This window comes from Hypanus sabinus, chromosome 15 (genome assembly GCF_030144855.1).
Source record: "Hypanus sabinus isolate sHypSab1 chromosome 15, sHypSab1.hap1, whole genome shotgun sequence".
Taxonomy (NCBI): Eukaryota; Metazoa; Chordata; class Chondrichthyes; order Myliobatiformes; family Dasyatidae; genus Hypanus; species Hypanus sabinus.
Genome location: NC_082720.1, coordinates 32,484,535 through 32,511,750, shown reverse-complemented (window position 1 = coordinate 32,511,750; position 27,216 = coordinate 32,484,535). Strand labels below are relative to the sequence as shown.

The 27,216-nt window shown below is 40.7% G+C and overlaps 1 protein-coding gene across 1 annotated transcript in view; it reads left to right on the top strand.

The window, feature by feature from the left end:
• The first annotated feature begins 220 nt into the window (after positions 1-220).
• LOC132405407 (prenylcysteine oxidase-like) overlaps positions 221-27,216 on the top strand; it is a 50,679-nt gene continuing 23,683 nt past the window's right edge. Inside the window, exons 1-4 of the mRNA XM_059990177.1 lie at positions 221-746; positions 5,169-5,375; positions 19,708-19,882; positions 21,206-21,417. Coding sequence (XP_059846160.1) covers positions 659-746; positions 5,169-5,375; positions 19,708-19,882; positions 21,206-21,417 — 682 coding nt within the window. The 5' untranslated portion in view covers positions 221-658. The remainder of the gene's footprint in view (positions 747-5,168; positions 5,376-19,707; positions 19,883-21,205; positions 21,418-27,216) is intronic.

Sequence of the window (27,216 nt, the reverse complement as noted above, 5' to 3'; positions counted from 1 at the left end):
GTGCGAAGAATAACGCGTGTCTCGAACAAAACACAGAAAGAGGAACACAGCGGGTTAGGCAGCATCTGTGTCTCCATTAGTCGATGCCATCTTTAAGAATATAAACATGTGAACAGTCGCTTTTGAAGATTGTAATCCATTAACACTTGCTGTTTGTTTCTCGCCTAACGATTGGAGAATTTATAAGCTTTCTGGGCTTGGACCATTTCACGTAGCAAGGCGGAAGTCCTCAGCTTTGCAGCAGTGAAGCGACGCCTGCGTCTTTGTCAATGTTGCGGGTTCTGCGGAAGCAGGCTTTGAGATCTCTTCAGAAACTGAACTGAGCGCTTGAGAACACAGTTGAAATATAAAGATATTACAAAAAATTGCGAATTAATTTTTTTTTTCCTTTTCATTATTTCCTCCTTTAAAAACGCGAACAAAGGGCAAGGTGCCCTCAGCTATAAAATGGACGTCAGATGTCACTCCGGGTTTTGCGAAAATCTCTCTGAACCGGCTGCTCACGCATCATTGATATGAACTTCCCCAGACTCTGCCTTTCAGTTTTAGAGGCTTCCTTCTTTCTTCTGGGAACTAAACAATTCCAACATTATCTTTCATTCATCTCTTTCTTTTGAGCCGCCTTGTATTGTGCTATTGGACCTTGGCTCCGTACAACATGGCGATTAGTACTTGGCTAATTGTAATCTTACTCATCTCTGGAATCATCTTATGTCATCAGGATGAAGTGGTTCCGAAAAAAATAGGTAAGATGAGTGCCCGTAACATGATTTTATTTATTGTAGAAACCAGTGCATGGAATATCATTTCATTCGCAATGTTGAAAATCCATGTCATATTTACATTCTGTAGCGCTAACAATAATATTTTGATAAATATGTCCTCTGTTTATATTCTATTAAAATGAGACCTGCTTCTTACCAATTTGCAAAAACGGTGCACTAGGAACTGGGTACCGATACATTACCGTTTTGGGGTTATATGGGTTGGAAAATTTGGCGCTTGTGGTTGAAAATGAGTATTGCTTTGAAGCTGTTTCGTTAGTACAATTTGAATTAATGACCCCGGGAATCCGATGGTACTTATAGTCCAAGTAACGACCTACGGTGGGCCAACGTGAGAGCAAAAATTAGAGACACAATCTGGGCGCGACAACTGTGGCAGGCAGATGAAAGTAACAGCATAACTGCGGTGGTGCTTTCCCTCCCTGATTAGCTCCATGCCTTTCATGCACGTTTGAAAGGAAGAGTGATGCACCATCAATAACTCACACTGAGACGTAAGGTGAGATATCGGCTTTTATTGACTGGAAGAAGGAACCAGGAGTGAGTGTCTATCATACAAGGTCCTGGAGACTGAGGCCGATCTTCAGGCCGCAGGTCTCCTTTATACAGGGGCCTGTGGGAGGAGCCACAGGAGCAGTCAGCAGGGGGCATGTCCAGACAGGCACATAGTTCACCACTAAGAGTAACGCTACCCTTGTGCAAATCCCCTCGGCATCCGTCTTGGAGGCAATTGTCAGAACATTATTTGAGAGGATGAGCCCAGGCAAGGCGTCAGACCCCGAAGGTGTACCTGGCCAGGTTCTGAAAACCTGTGCTGATCGAGCGGTGAAATACACAAAGACATCAATCAGCCATTCGCTGCTGCAGTCTCAGGTCTCCACTTGCTTCAGGAGGACAGCAGTTATACTGGTAACCAAGATGAGCAGGGTGACTGGTAGCACTTACATCTACTGTGATAAAGTGCTTCAAGAGAGTGATAATGGCTAGAGTTAACCCCTGCCTGTACACGTACCTGGAGTCACTGTAATTTGCCTATCACTGCTTGCACTGTACTGATGCTGCAAAGCAACACATTTCCCATCATATAAGATAGGGATAACAACTCTGATTCTGTGATGCCTCTGGAATTTCTTTGCTTCCTATTTTAGTCAGCTAATTGTATCATCAACAAGCATCATAAGACCCCAAGATATAGGAGCTGAATTAGGCCTTTCGGCCCATTGAGTCTGCTCTACATTTGAACATGACAGATTTATTTTCACTCTCCACCCTATACTCCACAACCTTTGGTACCTTTACTAATCAAGAACATATCAACCACAGTTTTAAATATACCCAATGATTTGGCCTCCACAGCCATCTGTGGCAATGAATTTGACAGATTCTGCACACTGTGGCTAAAGAAATTCCCCCTCACCTCTGTTCTAAAGGGAAGTCATTGTATTCTGAGGATGCGCCCTCTGTTCCTACACTATCGTGCTACTGGAAGTACCTGTTCCACATCCACTCTAAACCTTTCAGCATTCAGTATAAACTCCAGCCCAGTGCCATCAACCACTTCTCATATGTTAACCTTTTCATTCCTGGGAAAATTCTCATGACCCTCCTCTGCCTCTGCATGTTCTCCAATGCCGGCACATCTTTTCTTAGATTAGGAGCCCAAAACTGCTTACAATTCTCCAAATTTGTTCTGACTCAGCTTTATAAATTATTATGAAGCATCATACTTTCTATATTAAGCAATAATTGAAGTTGTGTAGAAACTCCTACACATAAGTCATGATACTTCAGAAAAGAAAGACTGAAGGGAATACTCATGGAGACCAAAAGAATCACATGATTAAATGGGTGTGGTGTGATTGAGATAGTGTTGGAATTGTATAGTTGCTGATTGATTTCTATTGAGCTCAGATTTTTTACTTTTGTTCTTTCATAAATTTATGTTGATCTAAGTTTTTTTTGGAGGTGAGATGAAATGGTGTTGGTTTGAAAGTCATAGCCTTCATAACACTTAAAAAAATCTTTACCTGGATGCGCACTCAAACTAAGCTGCAAATGGAATTTGGGTTTTGATTCTGATCTTCATTAGCTAGATCAGTCAAATGGGTTCTTTCTTTGATCCATTACTGTGTTGGAATCAAAAGCCAGCTCTGATTTGTGGTACTAAAGTCCTTAGTAGGACTAGAAATGTGTTCAAATTTGGTAGTTGAATATTCCCGCCAGTTGGTTGGCACAGGTTTTCAGAGCCTTACCATGTACTCCATCAGGACCTTCCACCTTGCGAGGGTTTACTCTCTCTAAAGACAGCCAAACATCTTCACAGCTGTAGTTATATTTTCCCTTTCAAAGCAGCCATTGAAGGCGTTGACTTCATTTGGTAGTGAAGTATCACTGCAGTTCATGATGTTTGGTTTCACTTTGTAGGAAGTAATGTCTGGCAAACCCTGCAGAGTTGTCATGCATCTGATGTTGCCTCCAACCTCGTTTGAAGTTGTTTCTTCGCCCTTGAAATAGCCCTCCACAGGCCTCTGGTACAGGCCTGGGTCGCCAGACTTGAATGTCACAGATCTAGCCTTCAACAGACGACATACCTCCTGGTTCATCTATGGCTTTTGGTTTGGGAATATGCAATAAGTCTTTGTAGGCACACACTCAACCACGCAGGTTTTAATGAAGTCAGTAACAACTGCAGCATACTCATCCAGGTTCGAATATGAATCCCTGAATGCAGTCCAGTCCACCGATTCAAAGCAGTCCTGTAGGTGCTCCTGTGCTTACCTCATCCATACCTTCTTGGTCCTCACTACTGATGCTGTGGTCTTCAGTCTCTTCCTATACTTGAGAGTAGAAGTACAGCGAGGTGATCAGACTTCCCGAAGTGAGGGCGTGGAACAGCATCGTAGGCATTCTTGATGGTGGTGTAGCAATGGTCTGGTGTTTTGTTTCCTCTGTTGATGGTAATTGATCCTCTCAAGTGATCTGTTGATGGCAATTGCTTAGTGATTTTTTTTCAAACCGGTCTGGTTAAAGCGTTAGGATGCATTGTATCGTGTACATTAATCCCATTGCTCAGATCATTTAAAGCCTGATTGACATTGGCCTGAGGTGGAATGTATACGGCTACTGAAGTGACCCTGGAGAACTCCCATGGTAGATAAAAGGGACAGCATTTAACTGCTAGATATTCCAGGTCTAGTGAGCAGAATTGGGACAGCACTGATATATTTGTGTACCAAGAAGAATTGATCATGAGTCATACTCCTCCACTTCTGCTTTTGAGAGGCTCTATAGTTCTATCCTGACGGTGTATAGTAAACATGTGTATAGAAAGGTAGAGTCAGTGAAAATATAATTTCTTGCTGATGGCAAGCCTCTTTCTGTAGAAGGCGCATGTTGTATACACATAATGGGTGAGATCAGCATCAAGTTGGGTTGTGAAACTCATTCGATACTCTCTGTTTAAAGTCAATGAGATGACAATACCAGAACTAGGCCCTCAGACAACCTTCTAACACCCAAGTTTCTACTTCCAGTAGAAGAGAGAAGGAAAGTATTGGGGTGCCTAATTTTCATGACTACCTGAGATTATGTTGATGATGAAACCTTGGTTGTCAAAAGTTGGTTGTTTGGTTGGCCTCAGACTGGTCAGCATTTGAGAGGTCTATGAGAATTCTTAACTCTGGTCATCTAGTAGTCACAGACATGGACAAGGCTATGGGTACTGGAATGAGGATGATTGTGGGTAAGTATATTGTCAAGATTAATATTGTCAAGGGAAACTGAGCAAAGTACTGAATTCTGCCTGGTAACAGGACCACAACTAGCAACTAATCAGCACTTGAAGTGGGAGGAAAGGTAATTAACAGTAATAAAGTGAGGAATTATTTCAAAACCTTTGTATTTCACTGTAGTAGTATGATCACTTTTTAATTAAAAGCTTTCCTTGAATTCTTGCTGAAGTCGACTTTATAGATTGAAAAGTAATTTAGTAAGTGGACTTCAGAGATATAATTTTGAAGTAAGTGGTATTGATCACATTTCAGGAATGTATTTCCTTTTATTTCCAGAGCACAATTAAACTAGATACTTCCAGACACTTTGTTATCAAAGTGGGAATCTTTATCCTGGCATTTGCTAACTATCAGTTTAATCTTTTCAACCAACAACACACACAAAATGCTGGTAGAACACAGCAGGCCAGGCAGCATCTATAGGAGAAGCACTGTCGACATTTCGGGCTGAGACCCTTCGTCAGTTTAATCTTTTGTTACATTTAATAAGTTATTTTGAAACTTTCTTTATATGTGAGTATTGTTATAGTAGCATCAATGTAGCCAAAATATGTATACCAGAATTACGAATGTCTTTTCCTGTCTTCCACAGCTATAATAGGAGCAGGAGTTGGAGGATCTTCATCTGCTTATTTCCTTAGGCAGAAGTTTGGTCACGATGTTGGAATTGATGTCTATGAAAAAGGTGCTATTGGAGGTCGGCTGGCTACCATTACTGTAAATGGTCAACATTATGAAATTGGTGGCTCTGTCCTTCACCCACTCAATCTCCATATGCAAGAATTTGTTAAACAGTTAGGTAAGATTATTTTACTTTCCTTGTAGTGTGTTGTGTATAAAGCTAGGCAGGGAATTAAACACCGCCTTAAAAAAATCACCCCAGCTGTAAGCTTTCTTTGGAGTTTTTAATGAGAAAACGTTGTGAAACTGCATAAAGTTAAAACACATATTGGATTCAATATGTATTTCATTACGTGAATGCTTCAGTTCAGCATTCAGCACAATCATCCCTCAGAAACTGATTGGAAAGTTGAGCCTACTGGGCCTGAACACCTCCCTCTGCAACTGGATCCTAGACTTCCTGACTGGGAGACCTCAGTCAGTCTGGATCGGGAGCAGCATCTCCAACACCATCACACTGAGCACGGGGGCTCCCCAGGGCTGTGTGCTCCATCCACTGCTGTTCACTCTGCTGACCCACGACTGTGCTGCAACACACAGCTCAAACCATATCATCAAGTTCACCGATGACACGACCGTGGTGGGTCTCATCAGCAAGAACAACGAGTCAGCTTACAGAGAGGAGGTGCAGCGGCTAACGGACAGGTGCAGAGTCAACAACTTGTCTCTGAATGTGAACAAAACAAAAGAGATGGTTGTTGACTTCAGGAGGGCACGGAGCGACCGCTCCCTGCTGAACATCGACGGCTCCTCGGTAGAGATCATAAAGAGCAACAGATTTCTTGGTGTTCACCTGATGGAGAATCTCACCTGGTCCCTCAACACCAGCTCCATAGCAAGGAAAGCCCAGCAGCGTATCTACTTTCTGTGAAGGCTGAGGAAAGTCCATCTCCCACCCCCCATCCTCATCACATTCTACAGGGGTTGTATTGCGAGCATCTTGAGCAGCTGCATCACTGCCTAGTTTGGAAATTGCACCATCTCGGATCGCAAGACCTTGCAGCGGATAGTGAGGTCAGCTGAGAAGATCATTGCGATCTCTCTTCCCACCATCACGGACATTTACACTACACGCTGCATCTGCAAAGGAAACAGCATTATGAAGGACCCCATGCATCCCTCATACAATCTCTTCTCCCTCCTGCCGTCTGGGAAAAGGCTCCGAAGCATTCGGGCTCTCACAACCAGACTATGTAACAGTTCCTTCCCCCAAGCTATCAGACTCCTCAATACCCGAAGCCTGGACTGACACCTTGCCCTATTGTCCCGTTTATTATTTATTGTAATGCCTGCACTGTTTTTTGTGCACTTTATGTAGTCCTGTGTAGGTCTGTAGTCTAGTTTAGCTTTCTCTGTTTTTTTTAACATAGTTCAGTCTAGTTTTTGTGCTGTCATGTAACACCATGGTCTTGAAAAATGTTGTCTCATTTTTACTGTGTACTGTACCAGCAGTTATGGTCGAAATGACAATAAAAGTGACGACTTGAATACAGAGTCATCACGTGCATCAATATACTAATATTATTGATTATTCTCATGAATTGAATTTTACTTTATTATTTACATTCTTCATATACATGAGTAAAAATCTTCATGTTACGTTTCCATCTAAATGTGCAATTATAGTAATTTATAATATCATCTACAACAGGATAGTCAGTGTAACATAGAAATACAGTTGTGTCAGCATGAATTAAGCAGTCTAATGGCCTGGTGGAAGAAGCTGCCCGGAGCCTGTTGGTCCTGGCTTTTATGCTGCAGTACAGTTTTCCAGATGGTAGCAGCTAGAACAGTTAGTGGTTGGGGTGACTCCAGTCTCCAATGATCATCTAGGCCCTTTTTACACAGCTGTTTTTGTAAGTATCCTGAATAGTGGGAAACTCACATCTGCAGATGCGCTGGGCTCCTCTGCAGAGTCCTGCTGTTGAGGGAAGTACAGTTCTCATACCAGGCAGTGATGCAGCCACTCAATGTTCTCAATTGTGCCCCTATAGAAATTTCTTAGAATTTGGGGTGCCATACCAAACTTCTTCAATGGTATTGAGGTGAAAGAAGCGCTGTTGTGCCATTTTCACAACACAGCCAGTGTGTACAAACCATGGAAGATCCTCGGTGATGTTCCTCAGAGGGACTTAAAGCTCTTCACCCTCTCAACCCCAGATCCGTTGCTGTCTGTAGGAGTTAGCCTGTCTCCATTCCTCCTGTAGTCCACAACCAGCCCCTTTGTTTTTGTGACATTGAGGGAGAGGTTGTTTTCTTGACACCACTGTGTCAGAGAGATGACTTCTTCTCTGTAGGCTGCCTCATTATTATTTGAGATTAGGCCAATCAGTGTAGTGTCGTCAGCAAATTTAATTAGCAGATTAGAGCTGTGGGTGGTGACACAGTCATGGGTATACAGAGAGTAAAGGAGGGGACTTAGGACACAGCCCTGAGGGGCACCTGTGTTGAGGGTCAGAGGGTCATAGGTGAGGGAGCCCACTCTTACCACCTTCGGGTGATCTGACAGGAAGTCCAGGATCCAGCTACACAAGGCAGGGTGAAGGCCAAGGTCTCTGAGCTTCTTGTAGAGCCTGGAGGGAATTATGGTGTTGAATGCTGAACCGTAGTCCAAGAACAGCAGTCTCACATAAGCATGCTTCTTCTCCAGATGTGTAAGGACGGTGTGTAGAGCTGTCAATCGGTTGTGTCGGTAGGCGAATTGTAGGGGTCCAGTGTGGGCGGCAGCATGCTGCAGATGTAGATCAGTGTTAAACAAATTAATACAGACGTGCAACATTATAATCCATATGCCATGGGCTAGAGTGAACTTGTGGTACAATTAATAGCGATGAATGATAAACATAATACTTCCTTCAAAGTACATCTACAAATTTCACAACATATGCCATGTTGTTAAATCTGATTCTGAATGTAGAGGGAAGTAGCTAGATCTGATTATGTTCAGCTGTCACCCTGCTGTGGGTGTACTGGAATCAGTCACCCAAGGTACCAACCCTAAATTTACAGCTGTGTCTGGGTCTCATTATTCTGAAGTGTCAATAGGTTCTTCGCTCAGTTTCCTGAAGACTTCTGGTGCTTACTGCACTGTGTGTCCATCCATGTTCCCCAGTACTCTGTGCTACCCTCGCCAGATTCTCCACCACTTCCAGATGCCAGTTTTGTCTACATTTAGACTGACTCTACTTCAGGGCTTCTCTGACTAGACTCAGCCCACTTAAGCTATTGTCCAGTGGTGGTTTATCACCACAGCCTGGTGCAGCGAGTGAGGGCTGTGCTGGTTCTGTGGTAGCTTCTGTTGGAAGGTGAGAGCTTGATGCACTTGGTGCACTGTTCAGCCCTGGTGTGCTGAATACCAACGTGTTTTCATGTTGGGTGACTTTGGATACTTTTCAATTTGTACTTTAAATGAGGGTTCATCTTTCTTTGGGTTTAAGTCCGAAGCAGAGGGTGCAAGTTCAGGGGAAGGACTGGGGAAAAATTTGGTGTGAGGCATAACAGGAAGCTGGTTTGTATCTTTGCTGCTTTGATTTCATCCTCTGTTGAGCAACTATGTCATATAAGAGAACTTGTATCTATGGTTGGTTCTTCGGTTAATTTCCTAGAGAGCCAACCACCACTGTCCAAGTCAGCTGTTGCTTCATATACCTTTACCTCTACCAAGGTAGCATCAACTTCGCACTCCTCCTTGAGCGCACTCAGTGTAGCCTCTGCACGAGTTTTCTCCATGTTTACATCAGCTTTTTCAAGTACCATTTCAGCTTCACGCATAGCATACTCTGCTGTCATTCTTGCGGCTTCAGCTCTGGCGCGGGACCGTGCTGTAGCTACACTAAACGAGGTTTTGCTTCAGTGCAATCAGTGTACCACATTCTAACTTGAACTTTAGGACTCAGTGGTCGATGTTGCTGGGGTCAGAAGCTGTCATTGTAGTGTACAGCATTCAGGTGTGTCTCCAATCTTCAGCGATGCCTATGATGACAAATGATCTTTTCACTCTACTGCCCTTGGAGTGTATTGTGTACAAAGCTAGGCAGGAAGTTGAAACACCTTCTCAAAATTCACCTGAGCTGAAAGCTCTTTCAGGGCTTTTAATGAGAAAACTTTGTGAAAGTGCAGAAAGTTAAATAAAGCATGTATTAGATTCAATACAGAATCATCATGCACCTGAATATATTAATATTGTTGATCACCACGATCAGCATTAAACAAGATAATAGACATGTGCAACAGTCTATATAGCTATGCCGTGCCTAGAGTGAACTTGTGATTCAATGTTACCTTAATAGCAATGAACAATAAACATACTTGGTTCAAAGAACATCTACTTACTGTTTACCAACATTAAGAAAATTTAAGACTCACAGATGTTGCTTTTTCAAGGGCAACTAAAGAGTGGATGGAGATGGATGTATTTTTACCATGTTTGCTCCAAGTCAAAATCCAATTAACCTGTGCAGGAAATGATGTGAAGGACAGCTTAAGAACAGGAAATGATGTTTGTACAAAATGAACAGCACCTTCAGAGGCAGAACAACTACGTACTTTCTTTCTTCTTTCAAAGTTTTCAGTGTATCGTCTTTCTTATATATTTTCTACAAAACACTGAGGATAGCTTAAATCTAGAATTCTGAATAATAAGTTTTTCTGAGTAAGCATCAAGCTCAGTGTTATCATTTGTGACTCCAGAAACTAGTCGAAAGAAAAAGGAGCCAGAATATTTGTCTAGTTCACTTTCCTCTTTTTTTTAAAGTGAGGCACTTGCATACCACATCATGGCATAACAACGTATGCTATTCATGTAGTTCTTGCATATTACTCATACTGGATTATTATCAAAAACAATGAATGCTTAATCAAACAATATATTTACATATATAGTGCTTTTTATGTATAAAAAAAGGGGTCTCATAGTGGTTGTAATTGAGTCTGGGACTGCAGGAAGTGGTTCTAACAGCTGTAGATACTTTTCTTCTCTAACAATTGGCTTAGCACTTCTCAACTGATCAATGTGTCATCTCCAGATGACATCAGATGCAATCTCCACTGTGTCGGAGTGTGGTCCAGTTCTGTCCTTAATTTTTCCAAGTACCCGTTTTGATTATCTCTGTAGTTCCTCACCAGGACTGCTTATTCAGCAGAGAAACATCAAACCTCCTTCTTTGAAGAGCCCTCCATTTGTCTCAGCCGTTTGTGCTGCATACTTCTTCACAGATTGGATTTGAGGAGATCCAAGCATGAAGACAAGGCACAACCCAGGAACAACGTAGCTAGTGAGTTATTGCTTGTGGAGTGTGCTGCGTTGCCATTTGTGAATGCTTTCTTGTAACATTCCACAAACTAAATGATCTCTTTGTGCATAATTAAGCTCATCCAGGTAACACTGAGTTCTTGGGCAGCTTTGCAGCACCTGGTCCATAATTTTCTGCCAGAGTGCTAGTGTCGATACTACTTCAAAAATAAGTGTATTATAGTGATAAAGCCCTTTGACAATGCTCAGACAATCTCTTCAATTCAACCATGTAAGCTGAAATGGAAACCGCCTCCGCTTATGAAACCTAAAGTGTTTTGCAACCATCAATGGTTTTGGTTCCAAATGTTCCTGTATTACATTCATGATATAAACAAAACTCATTTTGAATGGTTTGGCTGGAGCAGTTAGACTTTTAAGCAAACTATTCTTTTTCACCTAGTGCGCTGAGAAACACTGGCATTAGCTTTTCATCGGCTATTTCATTTGCTTCAAAATGCCACTCAATTCATTCAGCATCCATCATCCAGTTATCCCTTGTGCAATCAAATGCATCTATCTATTCAATATAGCCAACCATTTCTGCTTTTTATTTATTATTATTGTCACCCAGTATCTGTTGTTTATGAACCAGAGGCTATACTTGTTGCTTGTTAACTTTGTCTGTTTTCTACCTTTTTCTTCAACTTGAACATCTCTCCCCCCTTCCTAAGAAAAATGTGCTGCACTTCAACAGCTGGGTCGTCATCTTGGGTTCATTTTAAAACTTCCTCATTATCACTTTATATTTTGTGACTTCAGAAACTAATTGAAAAAAAACACCAGGAGCCAGGGTATTTGTCTACATAGCTTTGTTTTTTTTAAATGAGGCACTCATAATTGAAATGCTGATGTAATGGCACAAGCCATTCACATACTTCTTAGATATAATGCATAATTATATAAACAAAGAATGCATAATCAAACAATATATTTACAATAGTAATCAAATATTGCTGAAATATTAAATGCACTATACTAGATGTTGACACAAGCTTAGTTGGCAAAAGGGCAAGGACTTAACTAGCTCCATTAACTAGATGTTACAATACAGACAAGTTGCTGTTTTACAATATACACAGCACACATTTTCTTTGATGTGTTCCTACTCGTGAGAATTGGACTACCTCAGCTTTTTTGACACCATCTCGAAAACAAGTGGTGTTAGCACAGGAATGGAATCTTTGACTTTTGCAATAGTAAATACTAAAGATGTTGTTTACAAGTGGAGGTATTACACGAAATGTATTAGTATAGTTTACCAGACGACCATTCTTGTGCAACGCGTTTGCTAATCCATGTCACAGCTAATCTCTCTGACCCAAGGAAAAACCGGTCATTGTTTCTTTTTACTTCCTTTTCTGTCCAGTTGTTTCTGCCAATTTGAACTTGCCTGCTGTTTGCCCTTTTGTCTTTGCATTTTAATACTGAAGATGCGATTGCATATTCACATATTATGCCACTGCTGTGAAAGAATGTCAAGTAGAACCCTAATGTGTGTTACAAAATTGGGAGGTAGCGAGAGATGGTTGCTGCAAAGGCGTATACACTCATTTATTATGAACCTCTTGTACCTAATAAAGTGGCCACTAAGTGTTAGTTCATGGTCTTCTGCTACTGGAGCCCATCCACTTTACAAAGGTTGATGTGTTGTGTGTTCAGAGATGCTCTTCTGCACTCCGCCGCTGTAATACATAGTTATTTGAGTTACTGTCATCTTCCTGTTAGCTTGAACCAGCCTGAACATTCTCTGACCTCTCTACTTAGCAAGTCATTTTCCTTCGCAGATCTACTGCCAACAGGATATTTTCTGTTTTTCACGCCATTTTCTGTAAACTCTAGAGCAGGGATTCTCAGCCTTTTTTTTTTAATGCCATGGATCAAAAAGATTAAGCAAGAGCTCTGCAGACTCCAGGTTGTGAACCCCTGTTCTAGACTGTTGTGTGTGAAAATCGTGGCGATCTGAGATATTCAAACCACCCCATCTGGCACCACAGCCAGTCACTTAGCTCACGTTTCTTCTCCATTCTGATGTTTAGTCTGAACAACAACTGGACCTCTTGATGATATGCTTTTATGTCTTGAGTTGCTGTCACATGATTGGCTGACTAGATATTCGCAATAAGAAGCAGGTGTACCTAATAATGTGGCCACTCAGTGCACATATTCAGAGAACCACTTAGCCCCGCAAGACTTCCAGCCAATTCATGAGCTTCTGCTGTTCTGAGGCCTAACCCTCTCCACCCTTTGTAACAAATTAGGAAGTCATTTAGCATGTATTGCCTTTTGCAGAAGAGTATGCAAATTGCCTTATTTGCAGAAATGTGATAATTTCACTCCTGTAGAGTCTGGTTGTAATTTTTGGACTTTTTCCTGGATTGTCTGAATAACAGAAATAGTCTCTCTTGTTGACTCTTGTTACCTCTATCAACTGAAATGTTGAACAAAGAGACTCTGACCCTAGCTTTAGTATAAATTAACCTTTGTTAGATTTCAAGTTGATTTCACAGGATGGCGGTTCCCAGACAACCTTTATCTGTATGTTCTGTGTCATTTTACAGCTTAGAGAGTAGTGTTTGCACAACTCTTATCACATAAATAATAACCACGCTTGGACCTTGCTTTGTTGTGGTCTTTTATCTGTGGTACTCTCGCATTCTCTCACTGCTTGAAATCTTGACTCTGTCCACGCACTTTATGTTATAGTTGGATGATCAAGTTCCCCCCCCCCCCCACCACAACATTATAAGTTACAGAAATATGATCTTCCATAATCTTCTGTCAAAATTTAACCACCTTGAGATCAATTATTATTAATCTGGATCTCAGCTGCAGCCCTCGACCAGCATACCTTTCTGATGTATGATGACTCCCTTATGGCCTCTCCAGTGTTTGAATATGTATAATATGCCTTGTTTTCTCCTATTGCAGTCTTCCAGATATAAATGCACTCATTCTGTCAGCCTTTATAACTTCTTGCAATTGTCATTGGCATTTAAGTAATTCAGTGCAGAGAAACACCAGATTCTTGGGACCACTTTTCACCGGATGGATGATACTGTTGTATTAATTTTTAAAATCAAATTAATTAACTCCATATTTGTCTATATAAGAATATATTTTTCACGGGATTGAATCTTCACTCAATCTACACATCTCATTGTGTACAGTATTTCAAAATCTCACTAAATTTAGACAGCCCATTACAGTTCTGTCTGTTTTATTTGTAGCATTATAGATTATAGCTCATTATTAATCCAAGCACCTCTGATCATACTTATTTTTTATATATAAGGATACAATCTCAAGGAAACTCTTATGTTAAAATCGGTTGGATTTCAGAATTGAGATATGTGCTTTTTGTAATGAGGACCATATTGTTATTTACCCAGAGCTTGCTGCTGTGTAAAAGCATGTATTTTGAGGTGGAAATTATTCCCTGATTGGCTGACAAAATATAAAATGGCATGGCAATTGTACTTTGCATCCTGTTCCTGAAATTAGGTTCCATTGATTTCAGTGAAGTAGAGTTGAATCCTGAGCTGCTTGCTGTATGATATCTTTAACAAAATTGTCCAAGAAAAAGTTTTAATCCTATGAAACAACTCTATTATGTGTAGTACAGAAGCAAGATACAACTGGTTCACCAGTTTTGAAGTAAAAATACACACACACAGAGGAAATGTTTGTGGAGGATGAATGCAGATGGAATCAGCTAATGTTTCAGATTCCTTAAATAGAACAACTGTCCCAAATCTAGTTTCAATGTAACATCCCTTTACTTCATCCTCACTCAGTAAAATGCATTCAAATTCCTCTGCATTCATGATCTGAACATGTTTGATTGTGACAGGTCTATACCTGGTGCTTCAGTGCTGTGTGATGTTGAAAGAATTTTGCATCTCCAGTATTTATTCCTCTGGTAGATGGTGATTGTTTGACAAGAACAGAATAATTGGAGCTGGAGTAGGCCACCTGACTTTCTTACCTGTCCTGCCAGTCGATATAATCATGGTTTGAGGTCGAGTGGGTTAAGAATTTCAAGTTTTCAGGAGTGAACATCACCAATAGCCAATCCTGGTCCAGCCACATTGACATCATGGCCAAAAAATCTCTGATTCCTCGGTAGGCTAAATAAATTTGGCATGTCCCTACCAATGCTTAACAATTTTTATCGACAGACCATAGAGAGAATCCTATCTGGATGCGTATGGCTTGATATGCATATGACCACAAGAACTGCAGAGAGTTGTGAACACAGCTCAGTATGTCATGGAGACCAGCCTCCCTTCCCTCCATGGACTTTGTTTATATTTTTCATTCCTCTGTAAAGCAACCAGCATTATCAATGACCCCACCCACTCTCTCTTCTCCCCTCTTCCATTAGGTAGAAGATACCAAAGCCTGAAAGCATATACCACCATGCTGCAGGACAGCTCTATCCCTCTGTTACAAGAACATTGAATAGTTCTTTAGTAGGATGTTAGGCTCTTGACCTTACAACCTACCTCGTTATGATCTTGCACCTTATTGTTTACCTGCACTAAACTTTCTCTGTAGCTTGTACTCTATATTCTGTGTTGATACTGTCTTATCTTGTCCTACTTTAATAAGACCATAAGATACAGGAGTAGAATTAGGCCATTTGGCCCATCAAGTCTGGTGGTGCTCTACCATTTCATCACGGCTTATCCAACTTTCCTCTCAGCCCCAATCTCCTGTCTTCGCCCCATATCCCTTCATCACCTGACCAGTCAAGGATCTATCAACCTCTGCCTTGAATATACAGAAAGACCTGGCCTCCACAGCTGCCTGTGGTAAAGAATTCCACAGATTCATCACTCTGTGGCTAAAGAAATTCCTCTTCCTGCTCATCTCTGTAAAGGAACGCTCCTCTATTCCGAGATTGTGTCCTCTGATCTTAATGAATCGTAACAATATGTACAGCATGGAAGTAAACCTTTGAACTGTGTTTTGATACATATAACAGTAATTAATTCCGATTTGTCTGTGCCAGATCCCAATTAGAGCCTACCTAGGTGTCGATGTAAATTTGAACAAGTGGTAATTTTAGTTACAGTAAAAGTTAAGTCCTTCAGTCAAGGATGGGTTTGAGCACCCGGATGCTGTTACTTAATGTCTAGCTGTCACCTCAAAAAAAACTTACATAATTTCTTTCAATACTCAGTTACTACCTTTTGAAAGGCACCGTAACGCTGAAGTCTGTTGAGCCTTTTGGCTTAAAGATTTCGAAACATTGTTTGGGTTTCACTCAAACAATGTCCTTGATATAATTGTTCAAGATGAATTAACAGATTTGGTGTGCAGGGAATAGTCATTGCCGGCTAAGCTGATTTGTAGATCTCATTAGTAACCTGATTCCTCAGAAATTTGGTGACAAAGCAGTCAGCAAGTTTGAAAAGCATGATCTCATGTAAAACAATGTGGGTGCAATGAGGAGGGTGACAACATTGACCTGAAAATATAACTTATTATTAGTACAAGGCTGCATGTATCTATAGGAACTAGAAACTGCCATTATCAGCTCCTGCTATCAGCTAATTCTTTTTACTAGGTTGTCGTAATATAATCTGAAGTTGTGGATCCAAATATTGTCAAGCACTTTGAAAGGTGCTGTGTCATGGATGCTTTAGGGAACAATGGATCATCTGCAGGGCCATTTCCTTTTTGTAATGCTGTAAAAATTTGGGATGATGTATTTGGTGTTGGCATTACTGTAAGTAGAGTGGAGAATGAACCATTGATACTAGAAGCCTGTTTTACTGTGGGAGGGAACGGGTGAGGGCAGGTCTGCGTAAGATGGAACAGATACTGTCTGCTACGATGAAAGCCAATTGTTAGTTGAGGAGATAGGCAAAAGTATTGGAAGTGATGTTTTGACAAGTCATTGTGAATTGAGTAGGTATTGGAATTAGTTTCTACCACTTGTTTCCTTTTGCTCCAGGTTTTGTTTGGTTCACGGTGAACGATTTTAGTGCATTAAGTATTACCACAAATCAAGCTGTTACAAAATGACTTATTGAAGTATTGGACGTAATACATCATGAGATAGAATTTTACCAGAATAATCAAGTATAACAGTCTTGGGGAAATGGAACTGCAGGCCTTTGTGATTATGACATGTTTACTAACTTAGGCCACCAGGTGTGTTTTTAGAGACATCTGAGACCATGAGACATGGATGCAGAATTAGGCCATTCGACTCATTCAATTTCAGCTGATATTTTCCCATCAACTTCATCCTTCTCCCCAGACCAATCAAAAACCCATCAATCTTTGCTTTAAAAACAAGGGGTGATTGATAAGTTCATGGCCTAAGGTAGAAGGATTCAATTTTAGAAAACCTAGCACATTTATTTTTCAACATAGTCCCCTCCTACATTTACACACTTAGTCTAGCGGTCATGGAGCATATGGGTCTTGAACTTTGTGGCCTAAGGTAGAAGGAGATGAGTTATACAGCTCTCATTACATGCACGTGCAGTTCAACTCTCTGAGTGATTATGCAGAAAGTTTGTAGTTAATAACTCATCGGGGTGATTGATAAGTTTGTGGCCTAAGAAAGAGATGAGTTATTAACTTCAAACCTTCTGCATAATCACTCAAGAAGCTGACCTGCATGTGCATGTAATGAGAGCTGTATAACTCATCTCCTTCTACCTTAGGCCACGAACCTATCAATCACCCATCTGTGGACACTTTCTGGAGGTCCAAGATCTTTATGCTCCACGACTGCTGCACTAAGTGTGTAAGGAGGGGAAAACACGAAGAAATCTGCAGATGCTGGAAATTCAAGCAACACACACAATGCTGGGGACTAGACTATGTTGGAAAATAAATATGCTAGGTTTTCTAAAATTGACTCCTTCTACCTTAGGCAACAAATTTATCAATCACTGCTTGTATATTGAGTTGGCTTGGCCTCTATAGCTGTTCATAGTAACAAATGCCACAGATTCACCACCTTCTGGCTGAAGAATTTTCTCCTCATTTCAGTTCCGAAGGGGACATTCCTTTATTCTGAGACAGTGCCCTCAGATCAAAGACTCTCCTACTAATGGAAACATCAAAGTGGAATGGACCACACAGTGCATGCACCTTGACTCAGAGCAGATTGGCCAGCTCCTGCACTAAAGGGACGTTGCTTACCCTGTTAAAATGATGACTTGCTCTCATGTAAGATGAGACCTCCATTCTTTATTGTTGGCTAGCCCTCACTACCAGAATCCTATGTCTGAACATGCAAGCTATCCAAGCTCTGGAGCATCTGCCTCCATCACCCGGACATTACTTGAGAGCAAAAGCATTTTAAGACTAAGAACTTGTAATTTCTCTAATGTCTGATCCAACTGGCTTGGGATGCTTAGTCAATCTCTATATTGAAAACTTCCTTCAATAAACAAGAACTTCTTCCTGTGCTCCTTGCCTTCTCCTGTCTGCCTGCAGACATCCAATCCTATCATGCCTGGTAGTTCTGATACTGATCGTCCAAGGATTAATAGACACCTGGTTTGATGTGATCCAACCTGAGAGAGAGTATTTGTATTTTCTTTTGATACCCAGTGCAAAGTTAGTTTCTGCTGGGCTTGACTTGGCTGAGCTGAGGTGGCCAGATTCTTTCGTATAGCTCACTGGTGCAGGGCCCCTTCAGCTCAGTAGTTAGCTGCAGAAGGATTATTATCACACTGATTCAGTCAAGCTGAAGTTCTGCATCATTCTGCTAGGAATCTCTGGCTTTGTAAGAGGAAACTTAGGCAGGCACAGCATGCCAGATGTCTTGGAAAGTGACCTAGAATGGGGAAGATACTGCATTGGTAGGTTTGTCTTTGGTAGATATGCCATTTGGCTTGTTAACAAACAAGCGTGGTCTGATGATGCATTGAGGCTGATGGGGAAGCTAAACTCACCAATTTAACTAAAAAGTAAATGTACATAATGGTGCCTAGAAAACTGCCATAATTTTGTAAAACAAAACCAGTTGGATCACTAATGAGCTTTTAAGCAAAAAATAAGCTTATGTGAAATGGCATCAGACCGATAGCAATTTCATTGTCCCAGACGGCTGTCGAGGCTAAGTAATTGGGTATATTTAAAGCGGAGGAGACGGCAGGAGAATGGGGATAAGAAGAAAAATAAATCAGCCAAAATCAAATGGTGGAGCAGACTCAAAGGGCCGAATGGACTAATTGTTGGCCTTATGCCTTATTCTAATATGTGTCAAAATCAGACATGTGGTTTATTGCTGATGTATGATGTAGCTAAATAACACTCACCTTTTCTACCTATCACTTTCAAAAGCATCAATAAAAGTTTGCAATGGCATAAAAGTACTGTTACTGAAATACTGTTAATAAATTTTTTAAAGAACAGCGTGCCAGATTAGCAATTTGCATTTGGAAAGTAGTGTTTCTTTAAATTGGCAAACACCACGCAAAGAAACAATTAAATTTTGATTGAAGCGCATTTTTTCTCGACACTTTCTCTACAGTGGTATTGGAGGCTTTAATGAGTAAGCTGGATTGCAACTGTGACTTATTTTATAAAATGATGATTACTGTAGTTTTGTTTGAGCTGTTCCACGTATAACCATCTTTAAAATTGTTAAACCACCCACCACATTGAATTAACCACTGAAAAATAAGTTTCATTCGATATTCTGTGAGGTATACATGTTTCCTTACTGATACATTTTGATGATAAAGGCAGTACTCTGTGATTTTTTTTTTTTAAAAACTCTAACCAAAATAAGCTTATCGGCAACAATTGTTCGATTTAAAACCTGCCTTTTCTTCTATCAGTTTTTGGCCCTTCTCCACGCCCTATGCTGGGAACTTTAACTGTTGAGTAAAACCTAGAGCCCTTCAATAATTACAGAGCCAGGTCAATGTAACTTCCTCCCCAATTCCAATCCATAATTCCATAATGCCAAGCCCTCTACTATCATCCCAGCACAGAACGCACAAGCAGGTGTTGGACATGGGATCTTTGCTTGCTTGCTGCTTACATGTCATTTTTGTCATTGAATGTTCTTGAGTGCTAGGTCAAGAGAGCCTCACATGAGTTATCAGTTTTGACCTAACTGACATCTTTCAACATAGTTTGTTGTTTGTTAATCTTTTTCTTTCTCTCTCCATCAAAGGACTAAAGCACAGAAAAAGTGTTCCTGAGAAAGTGGCAATCTTCAATGGGGAGCACTTTGTGTTTGAAGAAACTGACTGGTATCTCCAGGACCTGTTTAAGTTGTGGTGGCGGTATGGCTTTGGTTTGCTACGCTTGCAGATGTGGGTAGAAGAAATATTGGAAAAGTTTATGAGGTATGGACATTGTGTGATTACTGTGTTACCAACTGTGGCTTTGGAGTACAGTTCATAAAATGCACACATCTCCACTTTGGAGCAATTTTCACCCCACCTGTTCTTACAAATTCACTGGAAGAGAAAACTTGCATCAATATTTTGTTTTCCATGATGCTTGGATATACCAAAGTACTTTTTATTGTGTTAAGGCAGGTGTAATGTATGACCACATAGCCTATGAGGGTATAGACTATGTAACAGATAGCAGTGAAATGGGCTGGCATAGTGGTTAGCATAACACTTTACAGTACTAGCAACCTGTAAGGAGTTTGTATGTTCTCACTGTGACTGTGTGAGTTTCCTCCTACAAGTCCAAAGATATACCAGTTGATAGGTTAATTGGTCATTGTAAATTGCCTGTGGTTAGGCTGGGGTAAAATTGGGGGACTGCTGGGTGGTGTGGCTCAAAAGACTGGTAGAACCTGTTCTATGTTGTATCTAAATAAATAAATAAATATGGCAGGGATTTAGTTGCTGGAAAAATAAGACAGGCAGCAAATGTGGCAAGAGAAAGTTAATGTTTCAATTCTGAACTGGGACGTTAGATTTTGAGCAAGTATGGAATTTGTAAAATGGCAGAGGGCAGAAGAACAAAACATGGGCCTGTGATAGAACAGAGCAGATGGAATAACAAAAGGAAAAACAAACGGCTGGAGGAACGTGATGGGGCAGATAGCATCTGCAAAAGGTACAGGACCTGATGCAGGGCCTTGACCTGAAACATCAACCATCCATTTGCTTCCACCAATGTTGCATGACTTGCTGAGTTTCTCCAGCAGTTTGATTCTTTTTATTGGTTCCAAGTTACTGCATCTGCAGTCATATGCTTGTCTCTTGAATAACAAAAGGTCCAGGAAATTGGGCAGCATCTGCCTGCATCAAACAGCCCATGTTCTGGGTTTGTGACCCTTTGTCAGAAATACAATTGCCACTACAATCAGTAACACCTTCCGTTTCAAAATTGTCACTTGTCTGTTGAGTTTTCTTTCTGTGCCGTTGGTAGTTGACTTTGCAGTTGCAATCATGTAGTAATGCAGGATAGGTTCTTTCTGGGGCAAACTTGCTGGACAAAAAAAAAATCTACAATTGTTCAAGGGAAATTCTTTTCACACAGATGAGGCCTGACCTGCTGAGTAATTCTAGACTTCCTGTTTCTGAACAACCTTTAATAATGTCTTAAAAAGAATAAGATCTGTTAAAAGTAAGGTGACAATCAGTTAAGTCTGAAGTTACTGGATGAAAAAGAAGTCGTTTAATTCCATGATATAATTGTTGGCACAGGATTTACAAGTATCAGGCTCATGGCTATGCGTTCAGTACAGTGGAGGAGATGTTACAATCACTGGGTGGAGAACGTTACATTAATCTGACACAGCGCTCTGTGACAGAGACCCTGCAGGAGCTGGGAATCACACAGCGCTTCATTGATGAAATAGTCACTGCGGTTACCAGAGTCAACTATGGCCAATCGGCATCCATTCCGGCATTTGTTGGTATGTATCCCTTTGTATCTGATTAATCAACACACCATTGTTTAACAGGTATTAAAAACTGTACAATACATTCAATACTGGTGTTAGGATAATTTATAGTATTTAGAATATTGTTCATTTAATAAAGGTGCAGGAAAATATTGCAACTGAATATTATAGTCCCAAGTGTAAACATTATACTAACAAAATTATTCCTATTGTAGATAGCTGAAACAGTGCAGCAGAAATTTAAACATTACTCATTTAGTAGTCTTAATCTGGGTACATGGTAAACCAATATCTATTGTAATTAAGATTTCTTAATAATGGAGACCTGCGTTCTATTAATAGTTAGACTTTTAAGAATAAGAGAGAGATGCAACACAAAAAATGGGTGACGTGGCCCACTGAACTTAAGCTGATGATCAGCCACCTAGTATTTGCGCAAATTAAACATGAATTCCATTTGTATTCTCCCCATATTCACATCAAAGTCCTGGAGGTTCTATAATCCATCTTCACCAACTGAGTTACCCACCTGCCTTTAGGATGTGGGGAGAAACTGGAGCATGTGGAGGACAAGCAGCCCCATGTAGACAGCACTGGACTCTGGAATAAACCTGAATTTCTTCTGATTGCGTTACCCTGCCGCCCATTTTGGCGCATATATGCCTCCTATCTGCAGCCATCCAGCAAGAGCAGAGTTGGCTGTTTACAATACTCAGGGGTAGATTCTAGAAGCTCTACAGACTGCACCACTGATGCTTATTAATAAATTAGAGATTTATTTTGGGTAAAATTTGACAAACTTCCATAGATGTACAGAGGAAAGTATTCTGACTGGTTGCATCATGGCCTGGTATGGGAACACCAATGCCCAAGAATGGAAAAATAGACAGAAAGTAGTGGACACAGCCCAGTTCATCACAGGAAAAGTCCACCCAAACATTGAGCACATCTACAATTTGTGCTGCACAAGAAATCAGTGTCTATCATCAAGGACATCCACCATCCAGGCCATGCTTTCTTCTTGCTGTTGACATTGGGAAGGAGGTATACTAGCCTTAGGTCCCACAACACCAGGTTCAGGAACAGTTACTACCCTACGACCATCAGGTTCCCAAACTAGGATGGAAAACTTCACTCACCGCAATACTGAACTGATTCCACAGGTTGGACTCACTTTCAAAGGCTCTACAACTCATGTTCTCAATATTCTTTATTATTTATTTGTGTTTCATTTCATTTGCATAGTTTATCTTCTTTTGCATATTGGTTGTCAGTCTTTGTAGTTTTTCATTGATTCCATTGTATTTCTTTTGTTATACAATGAATGCGCACAAAAAATGAATTGCAGGTTAGTACAGTACATCATGATAATAATAAATTTACTTTGTATTTTGAACTTTGAAATAAGTCTTGTACCTTTTGTGTTTTATAACACATACGTCTAGGCATTTGTTCTCACAGCATTGAACAAATACAGTATGTTGTGTGGCTGAAAATGGTTTGACGAGGAGTTGAGCAGAATTCTGCCCATTTCCAGGCTTGTTGGTTCCATTGAGAAGTTTGATTTTTGATGTTTAAGTATTAACTTTACCATAATGATGTCCATGGTAGATTTTAGACTCTTTGAGCGTGCCTTTTGTCTTTTCCCCCCAAACTGACAGGTCCGGATGTCATCAATTTTTGTTTGTTTACAAGCCCACTAGCTTTCGCTGATGCTGTTTGTCCTGAAACAAAGCTCTTTAAAGCATCAATGCTCAAGAAAACATTTGTCAGGCTGCTCCATGGTACTCTGCAGTCTTGCTGCTTTCCTTTACAGTTGAACTTCCTTTGTATATTTAACAATATTTCAGAAAAAAATACAAACAATGATCATTGCCGTCACCCATCTCTCTTTTGCTGAATGGCATGGAGATAGGCAGGGCCTCCGATATCGTGGGATGTACGCGGCAGGAAGCAGAGAAGGGCTTGCCTTATCCGTAAAGGGTCCACCTGAACCGTGGTCATCTTAAACTTCTCTGACCACACCTTCCAAGATCTGTGACCTTAAGTATAGACCAGCACTTGTCATTTAGCATCTTCCCCATTCTCAACTGCTTCAACACAAGGTCACTGCACATCCCACAGACTGCTGCAGTCTGTGTGCAGATGAATGGACCCAAGCTGCAGTCAGAACAGGAGAACACTTCATCTATTTTTCTGCTACCTCACGGAAGCATACACTAGGGCACGTGATTATTGCAGTCTTTCCTAAAGTATAGACTTTTCCTCTCCCGGCAGAAATCTCCAATCTTTCTTTAGGATTGTATAGTTATTAACTTGGACAGAGAAGTGTGCTCCTATGGTGATCTCCTCTAATAAAAGCCTCAAGTCCTCTATCAGTGAAGCTGGTTTTTCTCGTCTCTTACCTTTGTCCCTGTTTTCCGGTTGTAACAATGGTGTTTGTGCAGTGCACATGTCCCTTTGAAGGCCCACATTTCTGTAGGGAAAGTAATGAGGGCTTAAAAAACACTGTTAAGCAATTGGTTGCGATGTCCTTTGAACTGATTTTTTTTACTTTTTATTCTTTCAGCAGAATCGTTTAAAGAGCAGTTTCTTCTCTGATTAATTTCTTTTTGCCTAGCAGAGCAACACTGCTCAATTTCTGTTTCTGAACTCCTATCACGCCTGTCCCTTCACAGGGTCTGAAAGGGAAACTGTCCAAACTTTTTGTACTGCCACCTGCACAAAAACAAATATAGAACTGAGAGGGCCTGTCTCGGGTGATCTTCTGTCTAGCTAGCCTTTGGCTAGCAATATATATCTGTCAATTGGCAGGAAGAGCAGAAGAAATGGTTTAATGGTTTACCTCTGCTGTCCTTTCAAAGACAGATGTGATTTACTGTGGGCTTTCAATTAAGCTTAAAGGGTGATTTGTATTCACAAATGAATGATTAAGCTCCCATGTACCTTACTAGGGCAACAAAGTTTTAAACAAAATCTCACCTTCCTTTTTGCCATCCAAATTCCACAGCCAATAATTCAGTTTTTCCCCATTCTGGAAAATTCCCCTCCCCTCCTCCATTCCCCACTCTGACCTATTACTTCCCCCTGGGTCTCTTCCTCCTTCCTTTCCCCCTACTGTCCACTCTCCCCTCCTGTCAGATTCTTTCTTCTCCAACCCTTGACCTTTCCCACTTACCTGGCACCACCCATCACCTTCCATATAAACTTGGCTCATTTGCCAACTCTGTTAGCAGCCACAGGACGCAGAGGTGAGAATGCCACCTTTCATAAAGAATATACGTCTAGGGTCGGTATGATTTGGGGTTCAACCAAACAGGTACATCGTGATATTCTGATTAAAGAAATCTCAATTTGAGCGAACGCTGTGTAAGTGATACCCATTCAGAATTGTCAGTCAGCCAGAAATAACAGATTGCACACTGCAAAAAATTATAAAGAAAGTGTATTTACAAATTTCTGCTTTATTGAACAGTTAATAGAAAAGAGATTCTGATTCTGATTCATGGGAGGATGAGTAGCTAGCAGGTAGATATCGGAGAGGGAAAAAACAAGCAACACGAGGAATATCTCTTTTACAGTGAATGATCAGATTTGTAATGCATTGTCTGAGAAGCTGATGGATTAGAATCCAGCAGGGATCTGGGTCAACTGCAGCCAGTGGCAATGCTGGACTGCCGTATGCTCTACGGCCAGGGCGCGCAGGTGGTGGAGGGAATGAAGATGGAGCCAATTAGCCAGGCTTCTCTATCCTTGATGGTGTTGAGCTTCATAAGTGTAGGCTGAGCAGCATTTGAAATATGAGCAGTATTCCAGCACACTCCTGGCCTACGTAGTATCAATAGCAGCAAGTGAAGAGATGAATCTTTGATGCAAAGTACCTAGCATCTGATCTGCTCTTGTAATTAGAGAACTGGTCCGCTGTGATTTGCTTGAATGTTAATAGGGGATTTGGTGATGGTAATGTGGTTAAACTCTTGTTGGATTAAGTGTATAATTAATCAGATTATACCTGGGTTCACAGTTGGGCCAAGATCTGAGTTCAGTATATTACAGGTTTTGATCTTAAGAATTTAATGGGTGCCAATACCTATATGCACTTTTTTTTAATAATTCTTTTGCTCTCATTTTGAGAATCTGCAAAATTTTAACCCAGCAACGGATTGGACTTTGGACATAACCCACTGCACAGCTTTCCTGACTTATAGTGGGTACATCTACAGTATAAGGCAAGAACCAGTAAAGTTTATTGCTTTGCTGTATTCTGTATCAGCAAATGATCTTGTTCTGTGCTACACAGAAATGTTATTCCTGGAATCAAGTTCCTCTTTAAGTTTCCTTCTTCACAGAAATATACTTAGCAGCTAAACCATAGAAGTTGACAGCTGGGTGTTTCTTTATTGGATTATTAATCAACCTTATTATTTCTGCATAGTAACTGCCAAGTTTCACACATTCTTTTTCCCTAAATTGAGGAATAAAGTACTCGAGAGTGTAGTTCTAAGTTGAGAGGTTAGAGAATTTACTAGGACCTAAAGAGCAACTTTTTCACGCAGAGAGCGCGCAGAATATGGAATGAGGTACCAGAGTAGGTAGTTGAGGAAGGTACAATAACAACATGAATAAGTTACTTCAGCAGCTACGTGCATAGGAAGTTTTTGAGAGGCATGGGCCGAATGCAGGGAAATGAGACTAGCTTCCATGGGAACCTCAGTCAGCATGAACCAGATGGGCTGAGTGTCCATTTCCATGCAGTATTACTCTATAACACCTTGGGCTTTGAGAAGATCTGTCTGCTGGAGTGGCCTTGCACAAAGTGGCCTTCCAAGGTACAGAGGAACTTCAAGGCCAAGTATTTTCCCAGCTCTAGAATCAATGCAATCCTACATCTGTTACCAACAGGAGAAGAAAAGGAGCTCAAAGAAAGCAAGCAATCAAGACCAGCCTGTTTATGTTACAGATCACTGAAGTCCTGCTTTTATGACTATTATTAATAATATTGTTTATGGAGCAGGTTCAACCCATAATCTTCATGAATAGTGGAAGAGGCTTGAAGAATTGTGCGGCTGTCTGTTCCTACTTTTAATTTTGAATTTCTCTTGTAATTCTGCAATTCCAACCTGGATTCAGTATTCCAGGCTGGATATCCAATGTTGTAAACTATAGTGTTACTTGCTAAAGTTTGCTAAACCTTTCCAATGGACCACAGTGAAGAAAAACAAGGCTGCATTTTAAGAAGTGCTAACTTCAAACCTGGCTGAGCAAACTGAACAGAGTTCCTAACACTGATTGCTTGTATCTTGGTGATAATTAACATTTCCTGTGATAATTAGAATTAGCATGAGACTTAGCAGGGTGTTGATGTTTTATAGAAGTGACTTCAATATATTGAAAGGCTAACTCTGGAAGTTACTCCCTGCAGTCCAATTCCACAGCTTCTAAATAAACTTTAAAAAAAAGGCACCCTTGATGATGTCATAAGCCAGGATTCCTGTTGCAACACACCACAAAGAAACAGCTGATGGAAGGGAGAACTGGACTGGAGATTCCACGCTGCAGATTCCATCTGTCCAGTAAAGATCAGTTGCTATACCAGACTGAGATGCAACTACTTTTTGTTATGCATCTTTTTAATGTGTGGATGAACCTGGGCAAACCAAACTATCTAATGAGATTCACTTTAGGTTCAATTTAATAATGATTTGTATCTTTTTCCTGTAGTTGAACTGCAGATTTTATGTTTCAATCAGAGGGCGGGGTGGCCACAGTGAATATTGTAAAAACTAAAATAATTTGGAGCATATGGCGACA